This window comes from Scyliorhinus torazame, chromosome 17 (genome assembly GCF_047496885.1).
Source record: "Scyliorhinus torazame isolate Kashiwa2021f chromosome 17, sScyTor2.1, whole genome shotgun sequence".
In the NCBI taxonomy this organism is placed as follows: domain Eukaryota; kingdom Metazoa; phylum Chordata; class Chondrichthyes; order Carcharhiniformes; family Scyliorhinidae; genus Scyliorhinus; species Scyliorhinus torazame.
Window position 1 is genome coordinate 140,072,797 of NC_092723.1, and position 27,189 is coordinate 140,099,985.

The following is a 27,189-nucleotide window of genomic DNA, read 5'->3' on the forward strand; positions in this document are numbered from 1 at the left end:
ATACATAAAGGCCTGCCTCATGGTCTGTATAGCAGTCAGCTCTTGTCCATATCTGTAGCACAGTTATTAGCCTAATAAAGCCTTCTTTACAGTTTAATCTCTAAGCATCATTATTGAGGGTACCTCAATTTATTAGGCTAAACTAGATTCAGGATGGACGCAGGCCTAAAACCAGAGAAGCTCAATCTGGAAGCACGAACGCCGGAGGCAAAGGAAATTTTTAAATACTGGCTGCGGTGCTTCGAGGCCTACCTGGACTCCACAGAGACTCCCATCCTGGGGCCACGCAAGCTGCATCTACTCCACGCCCGGGTGAGTCACAGAATCTCTGCCACGCTCGAAAAGGCGACGACTTATGGGGAAGCGATTGAGTTGCTCCGCAAGCGGTTTGTCAAACCCGTCAATGAGGTGCACGCCCGGCATCTGCTCTCTACCTGCCGGCAGCGCTCGGGGGAATCGCTCGACGAGTTTGTTGGGAAACTCACCGCGCTGGCCAGGGACTGTGACCATCAGGATGTGACAGGGGAAGTCCATATGAACCTGCACATCAGAGATTCTTTCGTGTCCGGCATCCGCTCAACCTACATCCGGCAGCGACTGCTCGAAAACGGGGCAAAAGACCTCCAGGAGACGCTAACGCTCGCCTCCTCGCTGGAGGTGGCCCGACGTAACTTGGGTACGTACCCCGCGGACTCTGCCAGCCCCCCCGGACTTCCTCAGACTCGCCCGTATTACAGGCCTGCGCCACACGGCGACCCGCTCACCATGGGGGCACACCTTGCTACTTCTGCGGGCAGGGCCAGCATCCACGCCCACGCTGCCCAGCCCGCTCCGCGATCTGCAGCGACTGCGGGAAGAAAGGGCACTTTGCGAGGGTCTGCCTGGCCAGACCCAGGGGCCAGCAAAACAAAGAACAGCCGGCCCGAAAATCAGGCTCTCAGGCCCGCAGGCCTCGCAATGCTGCTGCGCACCGACCCGACACGTCCTCTTCTGACGCGTCATCAGCCTCGTGCGAATCATGGGAGCGGCCATCTGGTCGGTGGCCATCTTCTCGACCCGACACGTGCGACCAACGGCAGCGGCCATTTTACGACTCCGACTACCCGCGACTGGGTGCGATCACCCTCGATCAAACTCGGCCAAAACACCTGCAGAACTCCATGATGCAGGTCCAGGTCAACGGGCACGACACTGCATGCCTCTTCAACTCCGGGAGCACGGAGAGCTTTATCCACCCTGAAACGGTAAGGCGCTGCTCCCTACGCACCCAGCCCACATCCCAAACCATAGCCCTCGCATCTGGGTCCCACTCGGTACAAATCACGGGGTACTGTATTGCGGATCTCTCGATCCAGGGTGCCAAATACACCCGTTTCAAATTTTATATCCTCCCTCACCTCTGTGCCACCCTGCTGCTCGGACTGGATTTCCAGTGCAGCCACCGAAGCCTGACACTGAAGTTCGGCGGACCCTTGCCCCCCCTCACGGTGTGCTGCCTTGCGACACTGTAAGTCGCACCCCCTTCGCTATTCGCTAACCTCACTCCCGACTGTAAGCCCGTCGCACCAGGAGCCGGCGCTACAGTGCCCAAGATATGGCTTTTATCAAGTCAGAGGTCCAGCGTTTACTGGGAGAGGGGGTCATCGAGGCTAGCAACAGCCCTTGGAGAGCACAAGTGGTGGTAGTCCGGTCCGGGGAGAAGAAACGGATGGTCGTGGATTATAGCCAGACCATAAACCGATTCACGCAGCTTGATGCGTACCCCCTTCCTCGCATCGTGGAAATGGTAAATCGGATCGCCCAATACCGAGTCTTTTCCACAGTCGACCTCAAATCTGCCTACCACCAGCTCCCCATCCGACCAAAAGACCGCCCCTATACTGCCTTCGAAGCAGCCGGCCGGCTCTTCCACTTCCTCAGGGTCCCCTTTGGTGTCACAAATGGGGTCTCCGTCTTTCAAAGGGCGATGGACCAAATGGTGGACCAGTACGGTTTGCGGGCTACATACCCGTACTTGGACAATGTCACCACCTGCGGCCATGATCAGCAGGACCATGACGCTAACCTCAAAAAGTTCCTCCAGGCCGCCCGAGCCCTTAACCTGACCTATAACGAGGGCAAATGCGTTTTCCACACCACCCGGCTGGCCATCCTCGGCTATGTCGTGGAAGACGGGGTCCTAGGTCCCGACCCCGACCGCATGCGCCCCCTTAAGGAACTCCCTCTCCCCCGCAGCCTCAAGGCCCTCAAACAGTGCTTGGGGCTTTTCTCCTATTACGCCCAGTGGGTCCCCAAGTATGCGGACAAAGCCCGCCCACTCCTAAAGACCACCACTTTTCCCCTCTCGGCTGAGGCTCAATTGGCCTTCAACCGCATCAAGGCCGACATCATCAAGGCCGCCATGCACGCGGTGGACGAAACCATCCCTTTCCAGGTAGAGAGCGATGCATCAGACATCGCCCTGGCTGCTACCCTCAATCAAGGAGGCAGACCAGTAGCGTTCTTCTCCCGAACCCTCACCGCCTCCGAGATTCGACACTCTGCAGTCGAAAAGGAGGCACAAGCCATTGTGGAGGCTGTGCGGTGCTGGAGACACTACCTCGCCGGTAGGAGGTTTACCCTCTTCACCGACCAACGGTCGGTCGCCTATACGTTCGATAACACGCAACGGGCAAAATAAAAAACGATAAAATTTTGAGGTGGAGGATCGAACTCTCCACCTACTCGTACGATATCAAGTATCGTCCAGGGGAGCTCAACGAGCCCCCAGATGCCCTGTCCCGCGGCACATGTGCCAACGTGCAGGAGGACCGCCTGCAAGCCATCCACAATGACCTCTGCCACCCGGGGGTTACCCAGCTCGTCCATTTCATCAAGTTCCGCAACCTACCTTACTCAACCAAGGAGGTCAAGGCCATGGTCAGGGCCTGCCAGGTCTGTGCGGAGTGCAAACCGCACTTCTATCGGCCAGACAAGGTTCGGCTCGTGAAGGCCTCGGGCCCCTTTGAGTGACTGAGCGTGGACTTCAAGGGGCCCTCCCGTCCACCAACCGTTATGCCTATTTCCTCACCCTCATCGATGAGTTCTCCCGTTTCCCATTCGCCATTCCCTGCACCGACATGACCTCAGCCACGGTGATTAAGGCACTGCACAGCAACTTCACTCTGTTCGGTTTCCCTGCTTATATCCACAGCGACCGGGGTACATCGTTCATGAGCGATGAACTGCGTCAGTATCTGCTCAGCAAAGGCATCGCCTCGAGCAGAACGACCAGCTATAACCCACGGGGAAACGGGCAGGTGGAGAGGGAGAACGCGACCGTGTGGAAGGCTGTCCTTCTGGCCCTGCGGTCGAGAAATCGCCCAACCACCCGCTGGCAGGAGGTCCTACCCGATGCCCTACACTCCATTAGGTCACTCCTCTGCACGGCCACGAATGAGACCCCTCATGAGCGATTGTTTGTCTTCCCCAGGAAGTCTACCTCCGGGGTCTCGCTTCCACCTTGGCTGACGGCTCCGGGACCTGTTCTTCTCCGGAGGCATGCGAGGAGCCATAAAACGGACCCCCTAGTTGAAAAGGTCCGACTGCTCCACGCCAACCCCAGTTACGCCTACGTGGAGTACTCCGACGGCAGGCAAGATACGGTTTCCCTCCGGGATCTGGCGCCCGCTGGATCCTCCACCACAGACGCCCCTTCCCGCGCCGCTCCCCTGCAGGACCCGTCGCCCCCTACAACACACCCCCTTCCGGCCCTACCACCCGTTGGTGAGCTCCTACCGTGCGCCCCCCCTTGCGCCCCCCCTTTACACACCCCGCCGGCTCCGCTACCCCCGGCCCTGCCTAGTTCCTCTGCCCCGACCCGGACCGAAGCTCCGACCGCTGTGCTCCCGGATGTGCCCTCAACCGGGAGGTCCGTGCCCGCCACACCACCGCCCGAATTGAGGAGATCGAGGAGAACGATCCGGCCGCCGAGACGGATGGACCTATGATGGCACTTCACCCCCGCCAGACTCCTTTTTAAACAGGGGGTGAATGTGATGAACGGTTACTGCCTTATCATCATGTAAGGTGATGTCCCCTTTAAGACCAGGCTTGGAACCCTGGGGACTCCGCCTCTGGCTTCGCCCATCTGGGAGCCATACATAAAGGCCTGCCTCATGGTCTGTATAGCAGTCAGCTCTCGTCCATATCTGTAGCAGTTATTAGCCTAATAAAGCCTTCTTTACAGTTTAATCTCTAAGCATCATTATTGAGGGTACCTCAGTCTCTTTGTCTTAGCATCTCTCATTCTTTCTTACTCCCCCCCCATTATCCACCTGTCTCTCATTTCTCCTCAATTCCTTTCTCGGTCATCCCTTCAACTCAATCTCTCCCCCCTTCTCTCATTTTCTTGTCTTTCATTCATCTTTTCTCACTCACTTTTCTGATTTATCTGTCTTTATTCCTTCTTATTTTTCCCTTCTCCTCTCTTCCATTTGTGTTCATTAAACGTATAGTAACATCCCAAGACACAATAACTTCAGAATCCTCCTGATTTACAAGATGATCTATTGCCTTGCTTTCCATACCCTCCAATTGCCCTTAATTTCACCATGTATTCTCTATGACACCGGACCCTGTTTCCCATTGCCAGGGCTGTTGGGCCTCATTCCCACATACGAACATATGAATTAGAAACAGGAGTAGCCACTCGGCCCTTCAATAAGATCATGGCTGATAAGATTGTGACCTCAACTCCTCTTTCCCACATAACCCCAATAGCCTTTCTTATTAGGAACCTATCTACCTCTGCAGCAAAAATATTCAAAGATTCTGCTTCCACCGCCTTTTCAGGAGATGACTTCCAGAGATTCTCCGCTTCTGAGAGAAAAAGTTTCTCCTCATCTCAGTCTTAAAACGGACGACCCCTTATTTTTAAACAATGACCCTCTAGTTCGAGATTCTCCCGCAAGAGGAAAAATCCTCCCCACATCCGCCTTCTCAAGAGCCTCAGGATCTTACGTTTCAATCAATTTGCCTCTTACTCTTCTGAACTCCAGCAGATACAAGCCTAGCATGTCCAACCTTTTCTCACAAGACAACCTGCCCATTCCTGATCCACAGAACCCACGTCCAGTAACACAATTTCTTAGGTGGACTATCATATGCTGCCAGACTTGCTGAGATTTTCCAGCATTTTCTCTTTCGTAGGTGGACAATCATACTTGTTAGTGAGTGATCACCGAAAAAGAAGAAGCTTCCAATGCATTTACATCCTTCCTTAAATAAGGACACCGATACTGTACACAACATAGCTGAGATTGGTGCAACACAAACTATAGGTAGAAGCTGGATCCTTGCTGTTGTGTGTCACTCAGTACCAATGGTGCGTTCACCATTCTGAGCTATGTGCTGATTATAATGGTCTTTTTTAAATTCATTCTCGGGATGTGGGTGTCACTGCCGAGGCAAACATTTGTTGCCCATCCCTAGTTGCCCATGAGAAGATGGTGGTGACTGCCTTCTTTAACCACTGCAGTCCATGTAGAGTAGGTACACCAAGAGTGCTGTTAAGGAGGGAGTTCCAGGATTTTGACCCAGCAACGGGGAAAGAACGGTGATATATTTCCAAGTCAGGATGGTGTGTGGCTTGGATGGGAACTTCCAGGTGGTGGTGGTACAAGGTATCTGTTGTCCTTGTCCTTCTGGACAGTTGAGTTTTGGGTTTGGAAGGTGCTATCCAAGGAGCCTTGGTGAGTTCCTGCAATGCATCTTGTAGATGGTACACAACGGGACAATTAAAGATTAATCAGTGTGCTTGCGCAATAAGGGTCCTAAAGTCTTTGTGCTTGTGCATGAGTTTGGGAGATATAGGAATCCTGATATACTGCTGACCCTGGTTCTGAGCCCCCACCTTTCCCACAAAATCTCATATGGTTTACATTTTTTGAGAGGCATCATGATGTACATCATGTGCACCGATTGTGGGTTGGTGGGGGTGTGTGTGGGAGAAGTGGAAAGATAGGATGCCAGTTGGGCATTTGAGGTTTGGCAGTGGTACCCTCCACCCTACCACAAAGAAAAACGATTCAATTTGGCAATTTTTATAATGGGGTTTAACTGAACAATTGGGCTGCTGTGCATGCAGGATCTTGCAGTTCCTGATCAAGGACAAGAGAGGGTGTCAGGGAACACAGAGTGAGCAGTACCTTGAATGTCCTCCAGGAGTGGAGACAAAAGAGTCAAATTGAGGAGGCCGGGGTGGAGTTGGGGGTGAGGGAAGGGCCCTAATGGCTTCCCTGGACCATATGTTTGAAAATTGAGCAGTAGAGTACTCACTTGCAGGGCTGCTTGCAGCTCTCCAGGCACTCTGAATGCTCTGCTTCTATCTGCTGCTTCAGGTGGTAGTAGCAGTAACCTAGTGGGGAAAGAACAGTGGACATTAGAAGCACAGCACCGGAACAGGCCATACAGCTCGAGCTCTGCAACTCACTCTAGCCCCAACTCCCTGACTTGTTAACACGTTATATTTCCCTCCCTTCAGTGTTTATCTAATTTCCCTTCTGTGAATGAGCTTGATAATCTAATAACGGAAAAATCTCCTTTTCTCCCACTGTACACTACCAGTCCTAATGCTACGTTTATGTTTCTTTTAGTGATCCATTCATATGTGAAAATTATTTTTCAGTATTGCAATATTAACATCTTATCAACATGAACAAAAAACAGAGAGTAGAAATAAATGGAACAATTTTGGGTTGGCAGGCTGTAATGAGTTGGATACTGTAAGTATGAGTATGGGCTCAGCTTTTTTTTTTTTAAATAATATTTTATTGAAAATTTTTGGTCAACCAACACAGTACATTGTGCATCCTATACACAACATTGTAACAATACAGATAATAATGACCTTTTTTAATTTAAACAAAAACAACAACAAATAAATAAATATTAAATAACAAAAAATAAAAACTAGCCCTAATTGGCAACTGCCTTGTCTCAGGCCACCCCCCCCCCCATCCCCCCCCCCCATCCCCCCCCCCCCCCCCCCCCCCCAAAGTCCTGGGCCGCTGCTGCTGCCTTCTTTGTTCTCCCCCATCTATCTTTCCGCAAGATATTCGACGAACGGTTGCCACCGCCTAGTAAACCCTTGAGCCGACCCCCTTAGGACGAACTTAATCCGCTCTAACTTTATGAACCCCGCCATATCATTTATCCAGGTCTCCACCCCCGGGGGCTTGGCTTCTTTCCACATTAGCAATATTCTGCGCCGGGCTACTAGGGACGCAAAGGCCAAAACATCGGCCTCTTTCGCCTCCTGCACTCCCGGCTCTTGTGCAACCCCAAATATAGCCAACCCCCAGCTTGGTTCGACCCGGACTCCTACTACTTTCGAAAGCACCTTTGTCACCCCCATCCAAAACCCCTGTAGTGCCGGGCATGACCAAAACATATGGGTATGATTCGCTGGGCTTCTCGAGCACCTCGCACACCTATCCTCCACCCCAAAAAATTTACTGAGCCGTGTTCCAGTCATATGTGCCCTGTGTAATACCTTAAACTGAATCAGGCTTAGCCTGGCGCACGAGGACGACGAGTTTACCCTGTTTAGGGCATCTGCCCACATCCCCTCCTCAATCTCCTCCCCTAGCTCTTCTTCCCATTTCCCTTTTAGTTCGTCCATCATAGTCTCCCCTTCGTCTCTCATTTCCCTATATATATCCGACACCTTACCGTCCCCCACCCATTTCTTTGAGATGACTCTGTCCTGCACCTCTTGTGTCGGGAGCTGCGGGAATTCCCTCACCTGTTGCCTCGCAAAAGCCCTCAATTGCATGTACCTGAATGCATTCCCTTGGGGCAACCCATATTTCTCGGTCAGCGCTCCCAGACTCGCAAACTTCCCATCCACAAATAGATCTTTCAATTGCGTTATACCTGCTCTTTGCCACATTCCATATCCCCCATCCATTCCCCCCGGGGCAAACCTATGGTTGTTTCTTATCGGGGACCCCCCCCAGTGCTCCGGTCTTTCCCCTATGTCTTCTCCACTGTCCCCAAATCTTCAGTGTAGCTACCACCACCGGACTCGTGGTATAGTTCCTTGGTGAGAACGGCAGTGGGGCTGTCACCATAGCCTGCAGGCTGGTCCCCCTACAGGACGCCCTCTCTAATCTCTTCCACGCCGCTCCTTCCTCCTCTCCCATCCACTTACTCACCATTGAAATATTGGCGGCCCAATAGTACTCACTTAGGCTCGGTAGTGCCAGCCCCCCCCTATCCCTACTACGCTGTAAGAATCCCTTCCTCACTCTCGGAGTCTTCCCGGCCCAAACAAAACCCATGATACTCTTTTCTATCCTTTTGAAAAAAGCCTTCGTGATCACCACTGGGAGACACTGAAACACAAAGAGGAATCTCGGGAGGACCACCATCTTAACCGCCTGCACCCTCCCTGCCATTGACAATGCTACCATATCCCATCTCTTGAAATCTTCCTCCATCTGCTCCACCAACCGCGTCAAATTTAGCCTGTGCAATGTGCCCCAATTCTTAGCTATCTGGATCCCCAGGTAACGAAAGTCTCTTGTTACCTTCCTCAACGGTAGGTCTTCTATTTCTCTACTCTGCTCCCCTGGATGCACCACAAACAGCTCACTCTTCCCCATGTTCAATTTATACCCTGAAAAATCCCCAAACTCCCCAAGTATCCGCATTATTTCTGGCATCCCCTCCGCTGGATCCGCCACATATAGTAGCAGATCATCCGCATATAAAGATACCCGGTGTTCTTCTCCTCCCCTAAGTATTCCCCTCCATCTCTTGGAACCTCTCAGCGCTATCGCCAGGGGCTCAATCGCCAGTGCAAACAGTAATGGGGACAGAGGACATCCCTGCCTTGTCCCTCTATGGAGCCGAAAATATGCCGATCCCCGTCCATTCGTGACCACACTCGCCACTGGGGCCCTATACAACAGCTGCACCCATCTAACATACCCCTCTCCGAACCCAAATCTCCTCAACACCTCCCACAGATAATCCCACTCCACTCTATCAAATGCTTTCTCGGCATCCATCGCCACTACTATCTCCGTTTCACCCTCTGGTGGGGCCATCATCATTACCCCTAACAACCTCCGTATGTTCGTGTTCAGCTGTCTCCCCTTCACAAACCCAGTTTGGTCCTCATGAACCACCCCCGGGACACATTCCTCTATTCTCATTGCCATTACCTTGGCCAGGACCTTGGCATCTACATTGAGGAGGGAGATTGGTCTGTAGGACCCGCATTGTAGCGGATCCTTTTCCTTCTTTAAAAGAAGCGATATCGTTGCTTCTGACATAGTCGGGGGCAGTTGTCCCCTTTCCTTTGCCTCGTTGAAGGTCCTCGTCAGTAGCGGGGCGAGCAAGTCCAAATATTTTCTGTAAAATTCAACTGGGAATCCGTCCGGTCCCGGGGCCTTTCCCGTCTGCATGTTCCTAATTCCTTTCACCACTTCTTCTACCGTGATCTGTGCTCCCAATCCCATCCTTTCCTGCTCTTCCACCTTGGGAATTTCCAGCCGATCCAAAAACTCCATCATTCTCTCCCTCCCATCCGGGGGTTGAGCTTCATACAATTTTTTATAAAATGTCTTGAACACTTCATTCACTCTCTCCGCTCCCCGCTCCGTCTCTCCATCTTCGTCTCTCACCCCCCCTATTTCCCTCGCTGCTCCCCTTTTCCTCAATTGGTGTGCCAGCAATCTGCTCGCCTTCTCTCCATATTCATACTGTACACCCTGCGCCTTCCTCCATTGTGCCTCTGCAGTGCCTGTGGTCAGCAAGTCAAATTCCACATGCAGCCTTTGCCTTTCCCTATACAGTCCCTCCTCCGGTGCTTCCGCATACTGTCTGTCCACCCTCAAAAGTTCTTGCAGCAACCGCTCCCGTTCCTTACTCTCCTGCTTCCCTTTATGTGTCCTTATTGATATCAGCTCCCCCCTAACCACCGCCTTCAACGCCTCCCAGACCACTCCCACCTGAACCTCCCCATTGTCATTGAGTTCCAAGTACTTTTCAATGCATCCCCTCACCCTTAAGCACACCCCCTCATCCGCCATTAGTCCCATGTCCATTCTCCAGGGTGGACGCCCTCTTGTTTCCTCCCCTATCTCCAAGTCTACCCAGTGTGGGGCATGATCCGAAATGGCTATAGCCGTATATTCCGTTCCCCTCACCCTCGGGATCAATGCCCTACCCAACACAAAAAAGTCTATGCGTGAATAGACTTTATGGACATAGGAGAAAAACGAGAACTCCTTACTCCTAGGTCTACTAAATCTCCACGGGTCCACCCCTCCCATCTGCTCCATAAAATCCTTAAGCACCTTGGCTGCTGCCGGCCTCCTACCAGTCCTGGACTTCGACCTATCCAGCCTTGGTTCCAACACCGTGTTGAAGTCTCCCCCCATTATCAGCTTTCCGGTCTCTAGGTCTGGGATGCGTCCTAGCATTCGCCTCATAAAATTGGCATCGTCCCAATTCGGGGCATACACGTTTACCAACACCACCATCTCTCCCTGTAATTTGCCACTCACCATCACGTATCTGCCCCCGTTATCCGCCACTATAGTCTTTGCCTCGAACATTACCCGCTTCCCCACTAATATAGCCACCCCCCTGTTTTTCGCATCCAGCCCCGAATGGAACACCTGCCCTACCCATCCTTTGCGCAACCTAACCTGATCTATCAGTTTCAGGTGCGTTTCCTGTAACATGACCACATCTGCTTTAAGTTTCTTAAGGTGTGCGAGTACTCGTGCCCTCTTTATCGGCCCGTTAAGCCCCCTCACGTTCCACGTGATCATCCGAGTTGGGGGGCTTCCCACCCCCCCCCCTTTGCCGGTTAGCCATCATCATTTTCCAGCTTCTCGCCCAGTTCCCACGCAGCTGTATTTCTCCCAGACGGTGCCCCCCCCGCCCATCCTTTCCCGTACCCACTCCCCCCTTTCCCCAGCAGCAGCAACCCAGTAATTCCCCCCCCCCCCCGCTAGACCCCCCACTAGCGTAATTACTCCCCCCATGTTGCTCCCAGAAGTCAGCAAACTCTGGCTGACCTCGGCTTCCCCCCGTGATCACGGCTCGCCCCGTGCGGCGCCCCCTCCTTCCTGCTTCTCTATTCCCGCCATAATTATCATAGCGCGGGAACCAAGCCCACGCCTCTCCCTCGGCCCCGCCTCCCATGGCCAACGCCCCATCTCCTCTCCCTCCCCACCTCCCCCCATCACCACCTGTGGGAGAAAGAAAAGTTACCATACCGCAGGATTAATCATACAATCCCTCTTCGCCCCCCCCCCCACTCGTCCCACCACTTTGTCCAAACGTTCATTTTCGTAGTCCAATCATTCCAATTTTTCTTCTACAATAAAAGTCCACGCTTCATCCGCCGTCTCAAAGTAGTGGTGCCTCCCTTGATATGTGACCCACAGTCTTGCCGGTTGCAGCATTCCAAATTTTATCTTTTTTTTGTGAAGTACCGCTTTGGCCCGATTAAAGCTCGCCCTCCTTCTCGCCACCTCCGCACTCCAATCTTGATAGACGCGGATCACCGCGTTCTCCCATTTACTACACCGAGTTTTCTTCGCCCATCTAAGGACCATTTCTCTATCCTTAAAACGGAGAAATCTCACCACTATGGCTCTGGGAGCTTCTCCTGCTCTCGATCCTCGCACCATAACTCGGTATGCTCCCTCCACCTCCAACGGACCCGTCGGGGCCTCCACTCCCATTAACGAGTGCAGCATCGTGCTCACATATGCCCCGACGTCCGCCCCCTCCACACCTTCAGGAAGGCCAAGAATCCTCAAGTTGTTCCTCCTTGCGTTGTTTTCCAGTGCCTCCAACCTCTCCACATATCGTTTCTGGTGTGCCTCCTGTATCTCCGACTTCACCACCAGGCCCTGTATATCGTTTTCATTCTCTGCTGCTTTCGCCTTCACGACCCGAAGCTCCTGCTCCTGGGTCTTTTGTTCCTCTTTCAGCCCTTCAATCGCCTGTAATATCGGGGCCAACAACTCTTTCTTCATTTCCTTTTTTATCTCCTCCACGCAGCGTTTCAAAAACTCTTGTTGTTCAGGGCCCCATATGAAACTGCCACCTTCCGACGCCATCTTGGTTTCTGCTTGCCTTCCTTGCCGTTGTTCCAAAGGATCCGCTGCAATCCGGCCACTTTCCTCTCCTTTTTCCATCCGTGTCCAGGGGGAACACCCTTCTGGTTTACCGCACGGTGTTTTCAGCCGTTAAAATTGCCGTTGGGGCTCCTATCAAGAGCCCAAAAGTCCGTTCCACCGGGAGCTGCCGAAACGTGCGACTTAGCTGGTCATCGCCGCACCCGCCTGGGCTCAGCTTTTTACAGTCTACATCAATGATTTAGATGAGGGAACCAAGTTAATGTACCCAAGTTTTCTGATATATAGTTAGGTGGGAAAGTAGCCACAATAGGATATAGGCAGGTTAAGTAAGGTGGCAGATGGAATATAATCCGGGGAAATGTGAAGTTACCTACATTGGAAGGAAAAATAGAAAAGCGGAATATCTTTTTAAAATGGCGAGAGAGTGGAAAATGTTGGTATCAGAGGGAATTGGGTGTCCTTGTGAATGAACCACAGAAAGTTAACATGCAGGTTCAGCAAGCAATTAGGAAAGCAAATAGTAAGTAAGTCTTTAATACAGAGCGATTAGAATAGAAGAGTAAATAAATCTTACTACAATTATATTGATACAATGAGAACATCTGGAGAATGTGTAGAGTTTTAGTCTCCTTACTTAAAGAAGGATACATTTGCCTTAAAGGCGTACAACAAAGTTTCACTAGACTGATTCTAACGCTGAAGAGATTTTTCTATGATGAGAGATTGAGTAAACCCGACCTATATATTCCCTAGCATTTCAAAAAGTAAGAAGTGATCTAATTGAAACATAAAATTCCTTGACCGGATAGATACCAGGAGGATTTTCCCCCCCTGGCTGCGGAGTCTAGAACTAGGGAATCACAGTCTCAGAATAAGGTGTCAGCCATTTAGCACTGAGATGGAGAGAAATTGTCTACTCAAAGGTTGTGAATCTTAGGAATTCTCTACCCTAAGGAACTGTTCACGCTCAGTCAGTAAGTCTATTCAAGACGGAGGACAATAGGTTTTTGGATACTAATAAAATCAAGGAATAAAGGGATATTGTAACAAGGTGGATTTGAAGAGATCATTCATGGTTTTAGTGAATAATGAAGCAAGCTTGGAAGAACAAATAGCCTACACCTGCTCACGTTTTGTATGTTCTTACTTACAAGAGCCAGCATTGGAACCAGATTAATTCACTCTCAATATTCAGTGCATGTGGGTTTTCTCCGGGTGCTCCGGTTTCCTCCCACGGCCCAAGGATGTGTGGGATGGGTGGATTGGCCATGCTAAATTGCCTCTTAGTGTCCAAAGGTTAGGTGGGGTTATGGGGATAGGGCGGGGGAGTGGTCCTGGGTAGGGTGCTCTTTCAGAGGGGTCAGCGCAGACTCGATGGGCCTAATGGCCTCCTCCTGCATTGTAGCGATTCTATGATTCTACGTCTGTTTAATATACTCTCTGCATTCAGAAATGGGACCCTTCAGGTTCAACGCAGTCTCAATATTTGGAGATGGTCCCAGTTGGTTTAATTCACTCTCTATATTCAATTACAGGATCCTGTCATTTAAGGCACTCAATGTTCAGAGATGGAACCAATGTTTCTTCTAATTTTTGTTTGCTGGGGTGCGCTGCGGCACCGTGCATTCCCTTAAATATTGACATGACTGCGTGTGCATGCTTCTAAAAGAGACCATTGCTTGTATGCAGCCTGCTTGTTTCCCTGCCTCGCAAGTTCCTGATTGCTATGCAGTTAACCATCCACACAGCTTGGAGGGAATGTTGCGCAGGATCCTGTCAGTTTAAGTCACAGATTTACCCCAGTTCGGATTGTCCTTGTTGTTACAGTAATATGCTCCCTCTGGTAGAGGATAGTTGTGATGTCCACACCCACAAAACTTCACCATGTGATTCTGGAGACAGGAACGGAGACAGGTCTGAGGATAAAATACAACCAGAACATTAGAGAAACTATCATAGAGGCTTCATTTCCAGACGATGTAAATTTACTACAGTTTGCTGACCTGCCAATGAAGATACACAATCTTACTCCCAATGAACCAAACCCCTTCCTATTCACCTCCAGGATCTCAATTAGACCAAACCTATTCCAGTGAGAATCGGTCCCATGGAGCCCATGCCCATTGAGAGCCAGTACCTGTGGAACCTATACCCCATTGAGAGCCTGAGTCTGGAGTCCTTGCCCCAGTTAAAGCCAGTGCTTATTGAACGCCAACCCAGAAAAACTCATCTCAAGGTGAAAATCCGGATGTGAATGAGGCTTGGTTTTGCGAAAGGGAAATTGTGTTTAACTAATTTATTTGGAGAATTTTTAAAAAAATATAAACTTAGAGTAGCCAATTCCTTTATTCCAATTCAGGGGCAATTTAGCATGGCCAATCCACCTAGCCTGCACATCTTTGGGTTGTGGGGGCGAAACCTACGCAAACACGGGGAGAATGTGCAAAATCCACACGGACAGTGACCCAGAGCTGGGATCGAACCTGGGACCTCAGTGCCGTGAGGCAACAGGACTTACCCACTGCGTGACCGTGCTGCCCTTTTATTTAGAGATTTTTGAGGAAGTAACAAACAAGGTGGATTAAGAGAACCTATAGATGTGGTGTACTTGGATTTTCAAAAGGCATTTGATAAGGTGTTACATCGAAAGTTATTCCACAAGCTAAGAGAACATGGTAGGGGGTAACATTAATATTGGTTAGCTAACAAGAAGCAGAGTGTAGCAAGAAATGCATTTTTGGGGGTTAGGTAGGCTGTAACTAGTGAAATAGGAAGCCTTGTGCTAGCACCCCTACCGCTGGACCAGAAGCTCCGGGTTCGAGTCCAACGCCAGGACTTGTAAGGGATAGGGTGGAAGTGAGGGCTTAAGTGGGTCGGTGCAGACTCAATGGGCCGAATGGCCTCCTTCTGCACTGTATGTATGTTCTGTGTTCTAAATTGCCCCTAAATTGGAAAAGAAAAATAATTGGGTACTCTAAATTTATGTTAAAAAATAGATTTGATTTTTGTCACGTGCACTGAGGTACAGAGAAAAGTATTGTTCTGATTACAGTCCAGACAAATCGTTCCATACATGAAAAAAACATAGGACAGACTTGAATACACAATGTAAATACATAGCCAAAGAGAAAATGCTGAAAAATCTCAGCAGGTCTGGCAGCATCTGTCGGGAGAGAAAAGAGCTAATATTTTGAGTCCAGGTGACCCTTTGTCAAAGCCACAGAGCTTTGACAAAGCGTCACCTGGACTCGAAACGTTAGCTCTTTTCTCTCCTTACAGCTGCTCCCAGACCTGCTGAGATTTTCCAGCGTTCTCTCTTTGGTTTCAGATTCCAGCATCCGCAGTAATTGCTTTTATCCTATGTAAATACATAGACACAGGCATCAGGTGAAGCATACGGAGTGTAGTACTACTCAGTAGAGACGATGTGTGGAGAGATCGGTTCAGTCCATAGGAGGGTCAGTCAGGAGCCTGGTAACAGTGGGGAAGAAGCTGTTTTTGAACCTGTTAGCGCGTGTTCTCAGACTTTTGTATCTCCTGCCCAATGGCACAGATTGGAAGAGAGAATAACCCGGGTGGAAGGGATCTTTGATTATGCTGCCCGATAGACTGAGTGGGAAAAACGTTTTTTTAAATTTAGAGCACCAAATTCATTTTTCCAATTAAGGGGCAATTGTGGCCAATCCAGCTAACCTGCACATCTTTGGGTTGTGGGGTGAGACCCACGCAAACACGGGGAGAATGTGCAAACTCCACACGGACAGTGATCCAGGGCCGGAATTGAACCTAGGACCTCGGTGCCGTAAGGCAGCAGTGCTAACCACTGTGCCACCGCGCTGCCCCAAGTAGGAAAAACTTAGGCACATAGAATACAATGTGACAAAATTGTGAACTTTTGACAGGAAGAATGAAAAAGAAGTATACTATTTAAATTGGGAGAGATTGCAGAACTCGGTGGGGTAAATGGATCTGTGTGTCCTGGTACAGGAATCACAGAAAGGTAGTATGCAGATACAGCAAATGACTAGGAAAGCAAATGGAATTTTGTTGTTTATTGCAAGGGAAAGGAATACAACATTAGGGAAGGTTTACTGCAGCTTGACAGAGTCTTGGTGAGACCACATTTGGAACACCGTACAGTTTTGGGTTCCTGACTTGAAAAGAGACATAAGAACTTGACATGGTAGAAAGCGGAAGGATGTTTCCTCTTGTCAGGGAGACTAGACCTAGGGGACACAGTCTAAGAATAAAAGGTCTCCCCTTTATAATATAATAATAATCTTTATTGTCACAAGTAGACTTACATTAACACTGCAATGAAGTTACTGTGAAAAGCCCCTAGTCGCCACATTCCGGCGCCTGTTCGGGTACACGGAAGGAGAATTCAAATTTTAAGACAAAGGTGAGGAGAAACATTTTCTCTCGGAGGGTGGTTAATATAATTCTCTTGTCCAGAAAGAAGTGGAGGCCAGGTCATTGAACATATTCAAGGCAGATAGACAAGGGAGTCAAGAGTTATAGGAGGCTGACAGGAAAGTGGAATGGAGACCACAGCCAGATCAGCCATGATCTTATTAAATGGCAGAAAATGCTCAAAGGGCTGAATGCCCTACTCCTCCTCCCAAAGCCTATGTTCCTAAGAAGGGAGAGGAAAACATGGAAAAAGAGACAGGAACATGTCTGATTAAGGACTAAAGTACCTGCATTGTGTAGGTGGTATTGTAAAGAATCTTCACATCTACATCTGAACCATCAAATGTACAGTGGCTGTAGGAACCACCCAGACGCACTATTTCATCCTGGCCGGAGACAGAAGACATGAGCACTTAAGAATGATAAATTTGCATTTAAATAACACAGTTCATTCATAACCTCAAGATATCCTGCAGCCCTTCTCAGTCAATGAAGTGCTTTTGAATTTAGTTGCTGTTGTAATGTCGGAAAATGAACAGCTACTTTACGCACAGGATAACACCAGAAACAGAAATGTGGTAATGAACAGGTCATCTGTTTTAGTGATGTTTGGGGAGAGATAAACCAGGCCACCATCAAGAACTCCCCTGCTCTTTTCAAAGAGTGCTTTTGGAGTTGGGGGGGGGGGTCGTGCAATGTGAGCGTAGGGGTCGGCCTCGTTTTTGTGAGCTCCAGCTCTGCTCATCTTTTAATCTATTATTTCATCGCGGTGCACATTTCATAATTGCCTTTTTTGGGGGCTACATTGTCCCTGGCAGTTCCTGATTGTTTTTTTACCGAGGAGAAACCAAGATGAAAAGTTAACACCCTTGTTTGTTCATGGTGGGCCGGGGTGGGGCCCAGTTTAAAGTGGCACAGTAACTGCTGAGCGGGCTCTCGCCTGGGTGGTGTTGTATGCACCTGGATGTTGGCCGCCATTAAAATGCTGTTTTGGCTGAACCTCTCGACTCGGTGGTGCAGGTCATCAGAGCTCACTGTGAAGAATCACAGGTATTGTTAGGAGGTGCTGGAGGCACACAAGAAGGTTCTGGTTATTGAAAGAGCACTTTCCTTAGGATTAGGGTCCACCTTTGTGTTGTCGACTTCCTGCTACATGATGTGTCACCTGTCCTGACGGTTCGGGGAATGGGACCGGGCAGGGTGTGCCCCCAAGCCTGGCCCCTGGCAAGAGGTGGAAGGTTAGTTCGAAAATTGGCTGCCATGCTTTGGTAATCTGGATTTGGAGGCTGGTGTATCAGATTTGTCTTTGAGGCCAGGAGTTGGCTGGGCCATCACTGCTTCTGTAGTATCTGGTTCTCAATGCTTGTCATGAGAGGTTGGAGATGGCAGAACAGGTCAAGTCATTCCCCCTAGCCAAGGCCCTAAGCTGTGGACCGCCTGGGCATCGGTGAGATGGCATGGCAGGAGTGATGGTGTTCTGTGCAATGATCATTGGAATCCTTGAGACACCCTGAAGAGTGTTCGTTGATCGTGCCTTAACCTTTCTCTTCTCATGCAACATGAAAGATGTCTTTATCCTGCAGTTTGCCCTGCGGTTCCTCTGCTATCTTGGACGTTACTCACTGTTAATCATGTTGTTGAATATTGTTGCTATCTTTTTTTTCCTACAGGGGAGTGCAAAATGTGGGCACAATGGCCTGTGTCCTACATTATCCTGATCTCATCAAATCATATTAAAAATCATATTAAGTCAATTATGAGGAGTATGATGGGTATGATGAATCCATTCTTGGCTCCTGGCTGGGTGCTGATGTGTTTGATATCCAAGGAGAGGAGGCTATGATGGGTCATTGATGCCTATGGCGCTGCTGGGGTCGAAGGAGTTGTACATTGGTGCGCGTCTGATCATCGCGAGATGTTTATCCTGATTTCATGTGATGATTGAGGACCTGTGCATCTTGGGGAGGTGTGCACTCTTTAATCACAGCGTGTAAAGGATGATGGGTAAATCCAATGGCTCAGAGGGTAGACAGAGCACCACCCACTGTGGCACTGAGTCAAACAAGCTAAGGAAGACCTTGGCCTCTGCTGATTTGGCAGTCATCAGCTGGACCAATGCTCCAATGCTCCAATCAAGAAACCAAAATGGAGCGATTGAGAGCTGGAGCAAGGATCATCCCTCCTCCATTTTACAACAGGTGTCTGGTTTGTATTTCAACTCAGTTCCTAGAGTGAAAGAGAGGGATCCTTGCCCTTCGCTCCCACAATTTGTCAAGCAATGCCAACTGTTACACCTACCACAAATATGCCAATGGAGGTCTCGGTGCCAGGCCTGGCATATAGGCCCAGATCCTGGATGAACGGGTAGCTATTCTGCTGGTGTAGCATGAACCTGACTCCAGCTGCAATGGAGAGAAAGGGGTTGTAATCCTCCTGAGAGATATCCAGCACCAGCTTCAGCCCTGCACACAAAGACCAACAATTAGTTCAAGACAGATCCCTTTGGCTGTATCACTGGGAAGATGGAAGAACATTCATCGCTATGACACTGAGTAAAAAATGTTTTTTATTCAGTCTCAGGGTATGGGTGTCACTCACAAGGTCGGCAATTATTACCCATCCCTAGTTACCCTGTGACAATGCTTGATGGACTGAGTTAGTTGCTGGGCCACTTCAGAGACAGTTAAGAGTTGATGTGGCCCAAACTGAATAAGAATGGTAGATTCTTCCTGGGTCTCTCAATTGATCAGAGTCGCTTGATTTGGCATTTGGGCGAGATGGAAAGAAATAGAGAGGGTGATAGAAACATAGAGGAAAGGGACAACCAGAGAGCAAAGAGGCAGAGGTGGTGGGGAACAGAGAGGTGGATAAATAGAGAAAGAAACAGAGTGAAAGAGAGATGGACAGAGAAAGGTAGAGTGAAAGGGAGGGAGACCGATGCATACACAAATATACAAAATGTTTCCCCGTGTCTGCATGGGTCTCACCCCCACAACCCCAAGATGTGGAGGGTAGGTGGATTAGCCTTGCTAAATTGCCCCTTAATTGGAAAAAAAATGGGTACTCTAAATTTAGAAAAATATTTACAAAATGTTGTGCGGGGAAATCTATGGAAGATTTTAAAGATATGGGGCGGGATTCTCCGTTGCATGATGCCGATATCGTAATCGATAATCGGGCGGAGAATCCCTGTTTACAACCAAATCGGAGGGGGGTAGCACCTGTTTTCAGATGCTCCGCCCTCTCCAAAACAACGCCATCGAGGAGCACGGCGTGCGCTGTTGAGACGGCTTCAGGAATTAGCTGAAGGCCCTTCCCCAATACTCCGCCCCCGATGGGCCGAGTTCCCGGTGGCACGGCTCACTTGTGCTCTCAGTTTTCTTGAACCCGGCGTGGCGGCTGCGGACTGTGTCCAGCGGTGCCAATGTCGGGGAGGAAGAGCCATGCCGGTGGCCGGGGGGGGGGGGGGGGGCTTCGGCGAGGGCTGGGGGACTGGTGGGGGGGGTGGCCCTGAGCGGCGCCATGTTGTACGGCGCGACCGCTGCAGGCCGTCGCCATGCGCGTGCGCGCCACGGACCCGGCAATTCTCCGGCCATTAATTTCTTGAAGGCTGTTTGTTTTACGTGGCACGGCTGCTAGCCCCTCGCCGGTCGTAAAACTAGACATTTCCTCCGGACATAGCCTTGAAATCGGAGAATGCAGCCCACGAGGTGAGATGAGGCACACTGAAGACTTGGAGCTGCCACTGGTGAATTATGGCAGTGTTTTTCAAACTTCTTTCCCATTTTCACAGTAACTTCATTGCAGTGTTAATGTAAGCCTACTTGTGACAATAATAAAGATTATTATTATTAATAAGATCCATTTTTGCCAACTGGCTAACCTTCGGGACTGACACCAGCTGATCTTTGGGACCCACGCCACGTTCGCTTACCCAGTCTATCCTGAGTTTTCCTCTTCTTAATCACTATCCAGTAGCCTCTGGTGCATTGGATTGATGTCAGCATTGAGTGAGGACAGGATCAGACATGCCTGTGATGTCCTCCTGTCTATAAAAGTTCATTGACCAGGGTCACACATGAAGAATAGTTACTCAGGAGGGCTACCGGAGGGCTGCCAACAATTGTAAGCCTGCATTAACGCCTGCCTTAGGGCGCGTTTGGCGGGGTGATTCTCAGCGGCTGCAGTGCTGAGAATCACCTCCCTATTCACCGGCACTTTGAAATGAAATGAAAATCGCTTATTGTCACAAGAGGCTTCAAATGAAGTTACTGTGAAAAGCCCCTAGTCGCCACATTCCGGCGCCTGTTCAGGGAGGCTGGTACGGGAATTGAACCGTGCTGCTGGCCTGCTTGGTCTGCTTTCAAAGCCAGCGATTGAGCCCAGTGTGCTAAACCAGCCCCCATTGACGGTTCTTTTGGCCTCAGTGAGTTTCTCCCTTCCGAGGCCACACTTAGTCGATTTCCTGCTGGTGAGCTGAGCTGAATTGATCTCCTTGCAGATCGAGGCGCCACTCTCAACGGTAACCTCGATCTTTCTCCCCCCCCCCCCTCCCTTTTAGGCCTCCCCCCCTCCACCCCGGCTTTTTTACCCCCCTTCACACACCCCCAACCTTCCCGAGGCCACTAGAACCTCCTCTTAATCGCCCTCCAATGGCAGGCGCCAGGCCCCCCCCCCCCCCCCCCCCCACGCAGCCCGACCCCTGGCAGTGCCCCTGCCACTTCCAGGATGCCAGACTAGCACTGCCAGGGTGCCCAGTAGCACTGTCAGGCTGGCAGTGCCTAGGTGCTCAGGTGCCAGAGGGAATGCCAGGGTACCACCCTGCCCTGTGCCCGACCACCCGGGGGTCTCTAATGATCTGTGAGACCACCTGAGGTGTTGTTATGCATGGGAAACCAGTGCTAAACGGCATCCAGGTGAGGTGTCACAGGCAGGGCCAGTGACCTCCGGGCGCCGGGTACATACACAGTCCGGATATTTAAATGAGCCGAATGGTTGATTTAAATATGCAGATCCGGACCTTGTCCAGTGAAGGTGAGATCCAGATCGCGCTGGGCGCAGTGAGTCGGGTGACTCACAATCGGTCTGGTGCAAAACCCGATTTAAGGCTCTCGCGCGAGTCACCCGTTGTGCCCGGATCCGCGCTAGGCACAATGCAGTCACTGACTCGAGCCCAGTGTCTTATTGACCGGCAGATGGATTAACTTGCTCACCTTTTTTATAAATTTAGCGGACCCAATTATTTTGTTCCAATTAAGTGGCAATTTAGCATGGCAATCCACTTACCCTGCACATCTTGGGTTGTGGGGGTGAGACCCACGCAGACAACTTGCTCACATTACAATTTACATTTACATTGCTCATGGTTTTTTAAAAGCACAATTCTAAGGGCAGCACGGTGGCCCAGTGGTTAGCACTGCTGCCTCACGGCGCCGGGGTCCCAGGTTCGTTGCCCGCTATGGGTCATTGTCCATGTGGAGTTTGCACATCCTCCTCGTGCCTGTGTGGGTTTCACCCCCACAACCCAAAGATGTGCAGGGTAGGTGGATTGGCCACGCTAAATTGCCCCTTAATTAGAAAAAAATGAATTGGGCACTCTAAATCTATTTTTTTTTTTTAAACGCAATCTAGTCAAATCTCTAGGATGAAGTTTCTGCCATAATCTCATCACTTTCTGCAGCAACCAGGAGGCAAGGCCCTCCTTCTGGCCCTCTCCTAACCCCCCTCTCCCACTGTGGGGTTGACCATGGCGCACCTCGGGGATGGTTGTGGTTCACCTCGGGGATGGTTGTGGTTCACCTCGGGGATGGTTGTGGTTCACCTCGGGGATGGTTGTGGTTCACCTCGGGGATGGTTGTGGTTCACCTCGGGGATGGCTGCTGCCAAAAACCTCGCAACCAGTGCGTCATATGAGCTATAAGAGGTTGCCAGGCGACCTGGTGTCATATATGCCTGTGCTATCGGTAGGTTTCCATATTTGCTCGCTTACCGACCAGTTATTTTTATTGACCTTCTGATATTGATGTACACTAAGAATTGCTGTTTTCTCCCATGATGACACCATTTGAATAACTGCCATTGTCTTTTAAAACGTCTTCACATTTAAAATGGGCCCCACACAGGTTACATATGAAAACCTTTGCTCCACGACCCTTCTGACACTCGCCCCAGACCCACCCACGGGTTGTGACCCAGACTTTGAAAAACCATGAATTATGGGATCATTCCATTCATACAACTAAAGTGAAACTTGGGTTTCAAGAAACTATAGCTAACTAGCGCATAGAATATAAAGCAAGCTGTACCAAACCCTGCCCCAGGATTGGATGTCACCAGCGCCTCTGTCTCAGAGCCCCAGTTGAAGATGTAACAGTTTCCATAGGTTGGATGCATCAACTGTGTGAAGTTCCTGAAAGACAAGAGAGGCATTTTATCCTCATCCTCTTTGAGAATTCTTGACACTTGCTGCGCTTAATAGTTTTTGGACAACGCTGTTTATTACCCAATTGGCTCAATGAGTAGGCAGATGCCAGATATCATTCTGGTCTGCATTGTGTTGTCTGAAAGGACAGTGGGACCATCAGAATACCCTAAAATTAAAGAGATTAAATCAGAGGGGAGTCTTCCCTCTCTGCACTCTGCTCAGGCCGCAACAGAATTATACCCCATTGAATTATGGATTTCAAACCATGAGGGACGGGTTCCAGCTCTTTGACTAGTGCTACATGTCAACTATAGGCACTTGGGTGAAGTATTAGACTTAACCATACAGCGGTACCTAATGGAATGGAAACCCACAGGGCAGAATCTGGGTTCATTACCAAGCAGAACTATCCTTCCTCCAAGATTTGGGAACCTCCCATCTTTATTCCTGTTCTTTTGTGCTTGGAATGTGAACATCACAGGCAAGGCCAGCATTTATCATCCAACCCTAATTGCCCTTGAGAAAGTGGTGGTGAGCAGTCCATGTGGTGTAGGTACACCAACAGTGCTGTTAGAAAAGGGGTTCCAGGATTTTGACCCAGCGACAGTGAAGGGCCAGCAATGTAGCTCCAAGTCAGGATGATGTGTGGTTTGGAGGGAACGTTCAGGTGGTGATGTTCCCTTACAACTGCTGCCCTTGTCCTTCTCAGTGGTAGAGGTTGTGGTTTGGGAGCTGCTGCCCAAGGAGCTTTGGTGAGTTACTGCAGTCTATCTTGCAGAGGGTACACGCTGCAGCCACAGTGTAACTGGTGGTGGGAGGTGTGGATGGAATTTGGGAAACAACTTATCCCATCAGTTAGATTGTGCAAAACTGGTTGGAAAATGATCTCCTCCCAGTTGGGTAAAACAATTAGGCCTGTGGTTGGTTTTGCAACTTAAGACCCTTTGAAATGGTGCTTCCTTCCAGTGCATGAGAAGAACTAACAACTGACTCAAGGTTATAGGGCAGCACGGTGGTGCAGCGGTTGGCACTGCTCTCTCACGCCGCCTAGGACCCGGGTTCGATCCCAGCCCCGGGTCACTGGCCGTGTGGAGTTTGCACATTCTCCCCGTGTCCCACAACCCAAAAAGGTGTGCAGGGTAGGTTGTAGCCATCTCAGATGGCCACCAGCAAAGGACCATGGGAATTATGGCCAACCCAGGGCTCAGGCACACTCAGAGCTTGTGTGTATATTTGCAACCCAGATAGCTAGACGTGATCGAAACCCCCGCTCGTTTGCATTCTAATGGCCCATTTCCCCAGAACAAAAGGGCTGTACTCGGGTAACCGATACAGATGCAGACTAACCGGCACCACTCCCTTTGCTAAGAAAGCCCAAACAGCCAAGGTCAATGACCGCTCAGGATATGCCCAGCCATCAAGGCACCCGCCCCTTTATTGGCCAAAATCGAAGGCAGTGATCAAAGCCTGTCGAATTATTGGGTCCAAAGCTAAGGACCGCCCCAAAGGGCGCGAAATCCCAGAGGGATAAGAAGGGACACAGCCATGTGCTCGGTCTCTCTTGGATCCGGCCTATGCCAACCCAAGTGCAGCATTACGACCAAAAGACAAGTTCAAGACCAACGATCGCTACCAGACGGATGAGCCCAGCAGAAACGAAGCCACTTCTTCCACCCAGCCACACAAGATCCGGACAAAGGCCTTGTTCATCTGCAGAGAGCCGGTTGCCCTGAAGTTAAGTATAGGTTATTGTAGTTGTTCGGTGTAGTTTAACTTGTAGTGTTTTACGTTGCATGTCGAAGTAATCCTTGTGTGTAAATAAACTATCTTTGAACTTGAACTGACTAACTGGTTGTTTGGTCTTTGATCGATATCCGGTAAAGCCTTGTGGTGGTACCATTTGATACCTGGCAACTCTGAAAAGCAATATTATCATTAATAACTGCCACATCTAGTTAATTTGGCAACATTATTGGTGCCGATTGGTGGGATAGTATTCCACTCATTAAAAAGAGCAACATTATTGGTGACTCCGGTGCCAATTGGCAACGCTAAATTGCCCCTTAATGGGAAAAAAAAAATTGGGTATTTATAGGAATCTTTAATTTATGGGATCTTAACCTGTCGAACTACGCCAAGTTTGGGGGAAGCTTAGTTGATGAATCAAGTCCTGGCGCAATACGACAAGTTGTAAGATTTGTACTATTTGTAGACTATATCAAGTTGTTCGATTCCTTGTATTATTCGACTGTGTTAAGTTGTTCGATTCCTTGTATTATTCGACTGTGTATAGTTGAAGGAATTTATATCATCTCTGCTATTCGGTTATCAGTAGCACTTTGCGAATACTGGAACTCAGCAGAAATTTGCAGTATAAACGCCTCAGGTGCCAAAAAGAATTGTTTTATTTGTAGTCGCTTGATTACAATTTGAAAGTCATTTAAAAGGCACTTCGTAGACAATTCGAAGCTTTCAGAGAATTACAGACATTATCTTTCTTTGCTTAGGCAGACAGCTCGAAAGTAACTTTTAAAAGGTCAAAGTCTGGCAATGAAACATGAAGAGAGAGAGAAAGCTAATCTTCAGCTAAACTCAAACTCAAAGTCAAAAGTGGACTAACATCACTGACACAGACTGTTAGACTGACATAACCCCCAAAGACAATAACACACACCCCCAAAGACAATACACTAAAATGGCGGGGGAAACTTTTCAGTTATACACTTTCATATCTGTCTTAAGTCATCTAATTACACCCCAATATAATCCTAATTGGTTTGGGTTAGACTCAAACACATTTGATTTGATGGCAAGCCGTCCATCTTCAATGTGCAACATCAGCTTTTTAATTGTTTCATGTCTACATGTTATGGAATGTGATATTTTGCTCATCTTTTAGCTGGCTTGGCTAATGTAACAATTGAGACTTCATATCGAGAATATATATATATGATTCAATGCTCTTACAAACTGCATTGGACTCTTGCCACCTAGTTGCCATGGAACTCAGTCCTTGGCCTTGACAATTAGCACAAGCAGTGTCAAATTGTCTTGCAACTGTGCTGCTATAATCTTATAATGGAATTTTATGCTGTTTCATGTATCATATTGAAGTCCTGAATTTATGTGTGCTGAAATTCTCATTTTTAAAAATGAGTACTAAAACAGCTATCTTTTACCTATACTAGTTGTATTTGAAATACCTGGCTTCTACAGTATTCTTAGATTTTTAAACTTACTCAAGGTTACAGGGCTGCCCACCGAAAACACAGGCCAGAATGAAATCCTCCCCCTGCTCGCCCATCATCCTGCGGAATGACTGAGGCGTGTTGGACAGGATGTTCATGTAGTGGAGGGAGTACCACTCACTCACCGCCTCCAGCACCGTGCTGAAGTTTCTGTACATACAGCTTGACCTGTCTTGGTTGCACTAGGAGGAAAACAGAAAGAAGGCATCACACTCAACGTTCACAATTCATTCATTGTACCTACACTGTAAACATTACATGTGTGCTCACACTACACACACTGTACATATTAACTTGATTAAGGCTACACCAATGCTGCTTGAAACACTGCAAAACACACCCAAATGCAGTCCAACATGTATGCACACAACCACACGCATACATGCATACACAAGCACTACCAATGCTCACCAGTTGCAGTGCCATCTTGTAGGCCCCTGTCCGTGGCTGGTTCCATGTTGCTGAGTGGGTTTGACTTTGATCAGATCCCAGGACGTGGAGCACAGTCTCCTCCCCCTGGTCACTCTTCTCGATGATCACTAGGGATGCTACCTTGCTCCAGTTTGTCTGTGATAGCAGGAGGTCCTCTGGAATTGTTCCATTCTGGTTGTAAATGTAAATACGTTCCAATGCAAGTTTGGCAAACTCGTCTAAATGCTGCAGCAACTGCTTGGATCGTGTGTATCTGAAGCAGAGAACAGACTGTGTGAAAATTGAGAACCAAGAGACCAAGAAAGGAACAGTGGGCCACATATTCCCTCGAGCTAGTTCCACCATTCAATGACAGCAACAATGCTCCATATCCATTAATATCTTTGGTTCGCAAAAATCTATCAACCTAATATTTAAAATTAACAATCGATCAAGTGTCAATTGCTGTTTGTGGAAGTGAGTTCCAAACATCTGCTACCCTTTGTGTGTAGAAATGTGTCCTAGGGCGGCACGTGGCACA

At 49.2% G+C, this 27,189-nt stretch overlaps 1 protein-coding gene across 3 annotated transcripts in view; it reads right to left on the minus strand.

The window, feature by feature from the left end:
* The window catches only part of LOC140394199 (epithelial sodium channel subunit beta-like), a 52,911-nt gene that overhangs the window by 9,375 nt on the left and 16,347 nt on the right, over nucleotides 1–27,189 (minus strand). For all 3 annotated transcript variants that reach the window (XM_072481184.1, XM_072481185.1, XM_072481186.1), the window contains exons 4-10: nucleotides 26,649–26,922; nucleotides 26,229–26,419; nucleotides 22,871–22,974; nucleotides 18,864–19,027; nucleotides 16,853–16,951; nucleotides 13,951–14,068; nucleotides 6,319–6,397 (exon numbers count right to left, since the gene is read on the minus strand). In XM_072481184.1, the coding sequence (XP_072337285.1) occupies nucleotides 6,319–6,397; nucleotides 13,951–14,068; nucleotides 16,853–16,951; nucleotides 18,864–19,027; nucleotides 22,871–22,974; nucleotides 26,229–26,419; nucleotides 26,649–26,922 (1,029 nt within the window). The remainder of the gene's footprint in view (nucleotides 1–6,318; nucleotides 6,398–13,950; nucleotides 14,069–16,852; nucleotides 16,952–18,863; nucleotides 19,028–22,870; nucleotides 22,975–26,228; nucleotides 26,420–26,648; nucleotides 26,923–27,189) is intronic.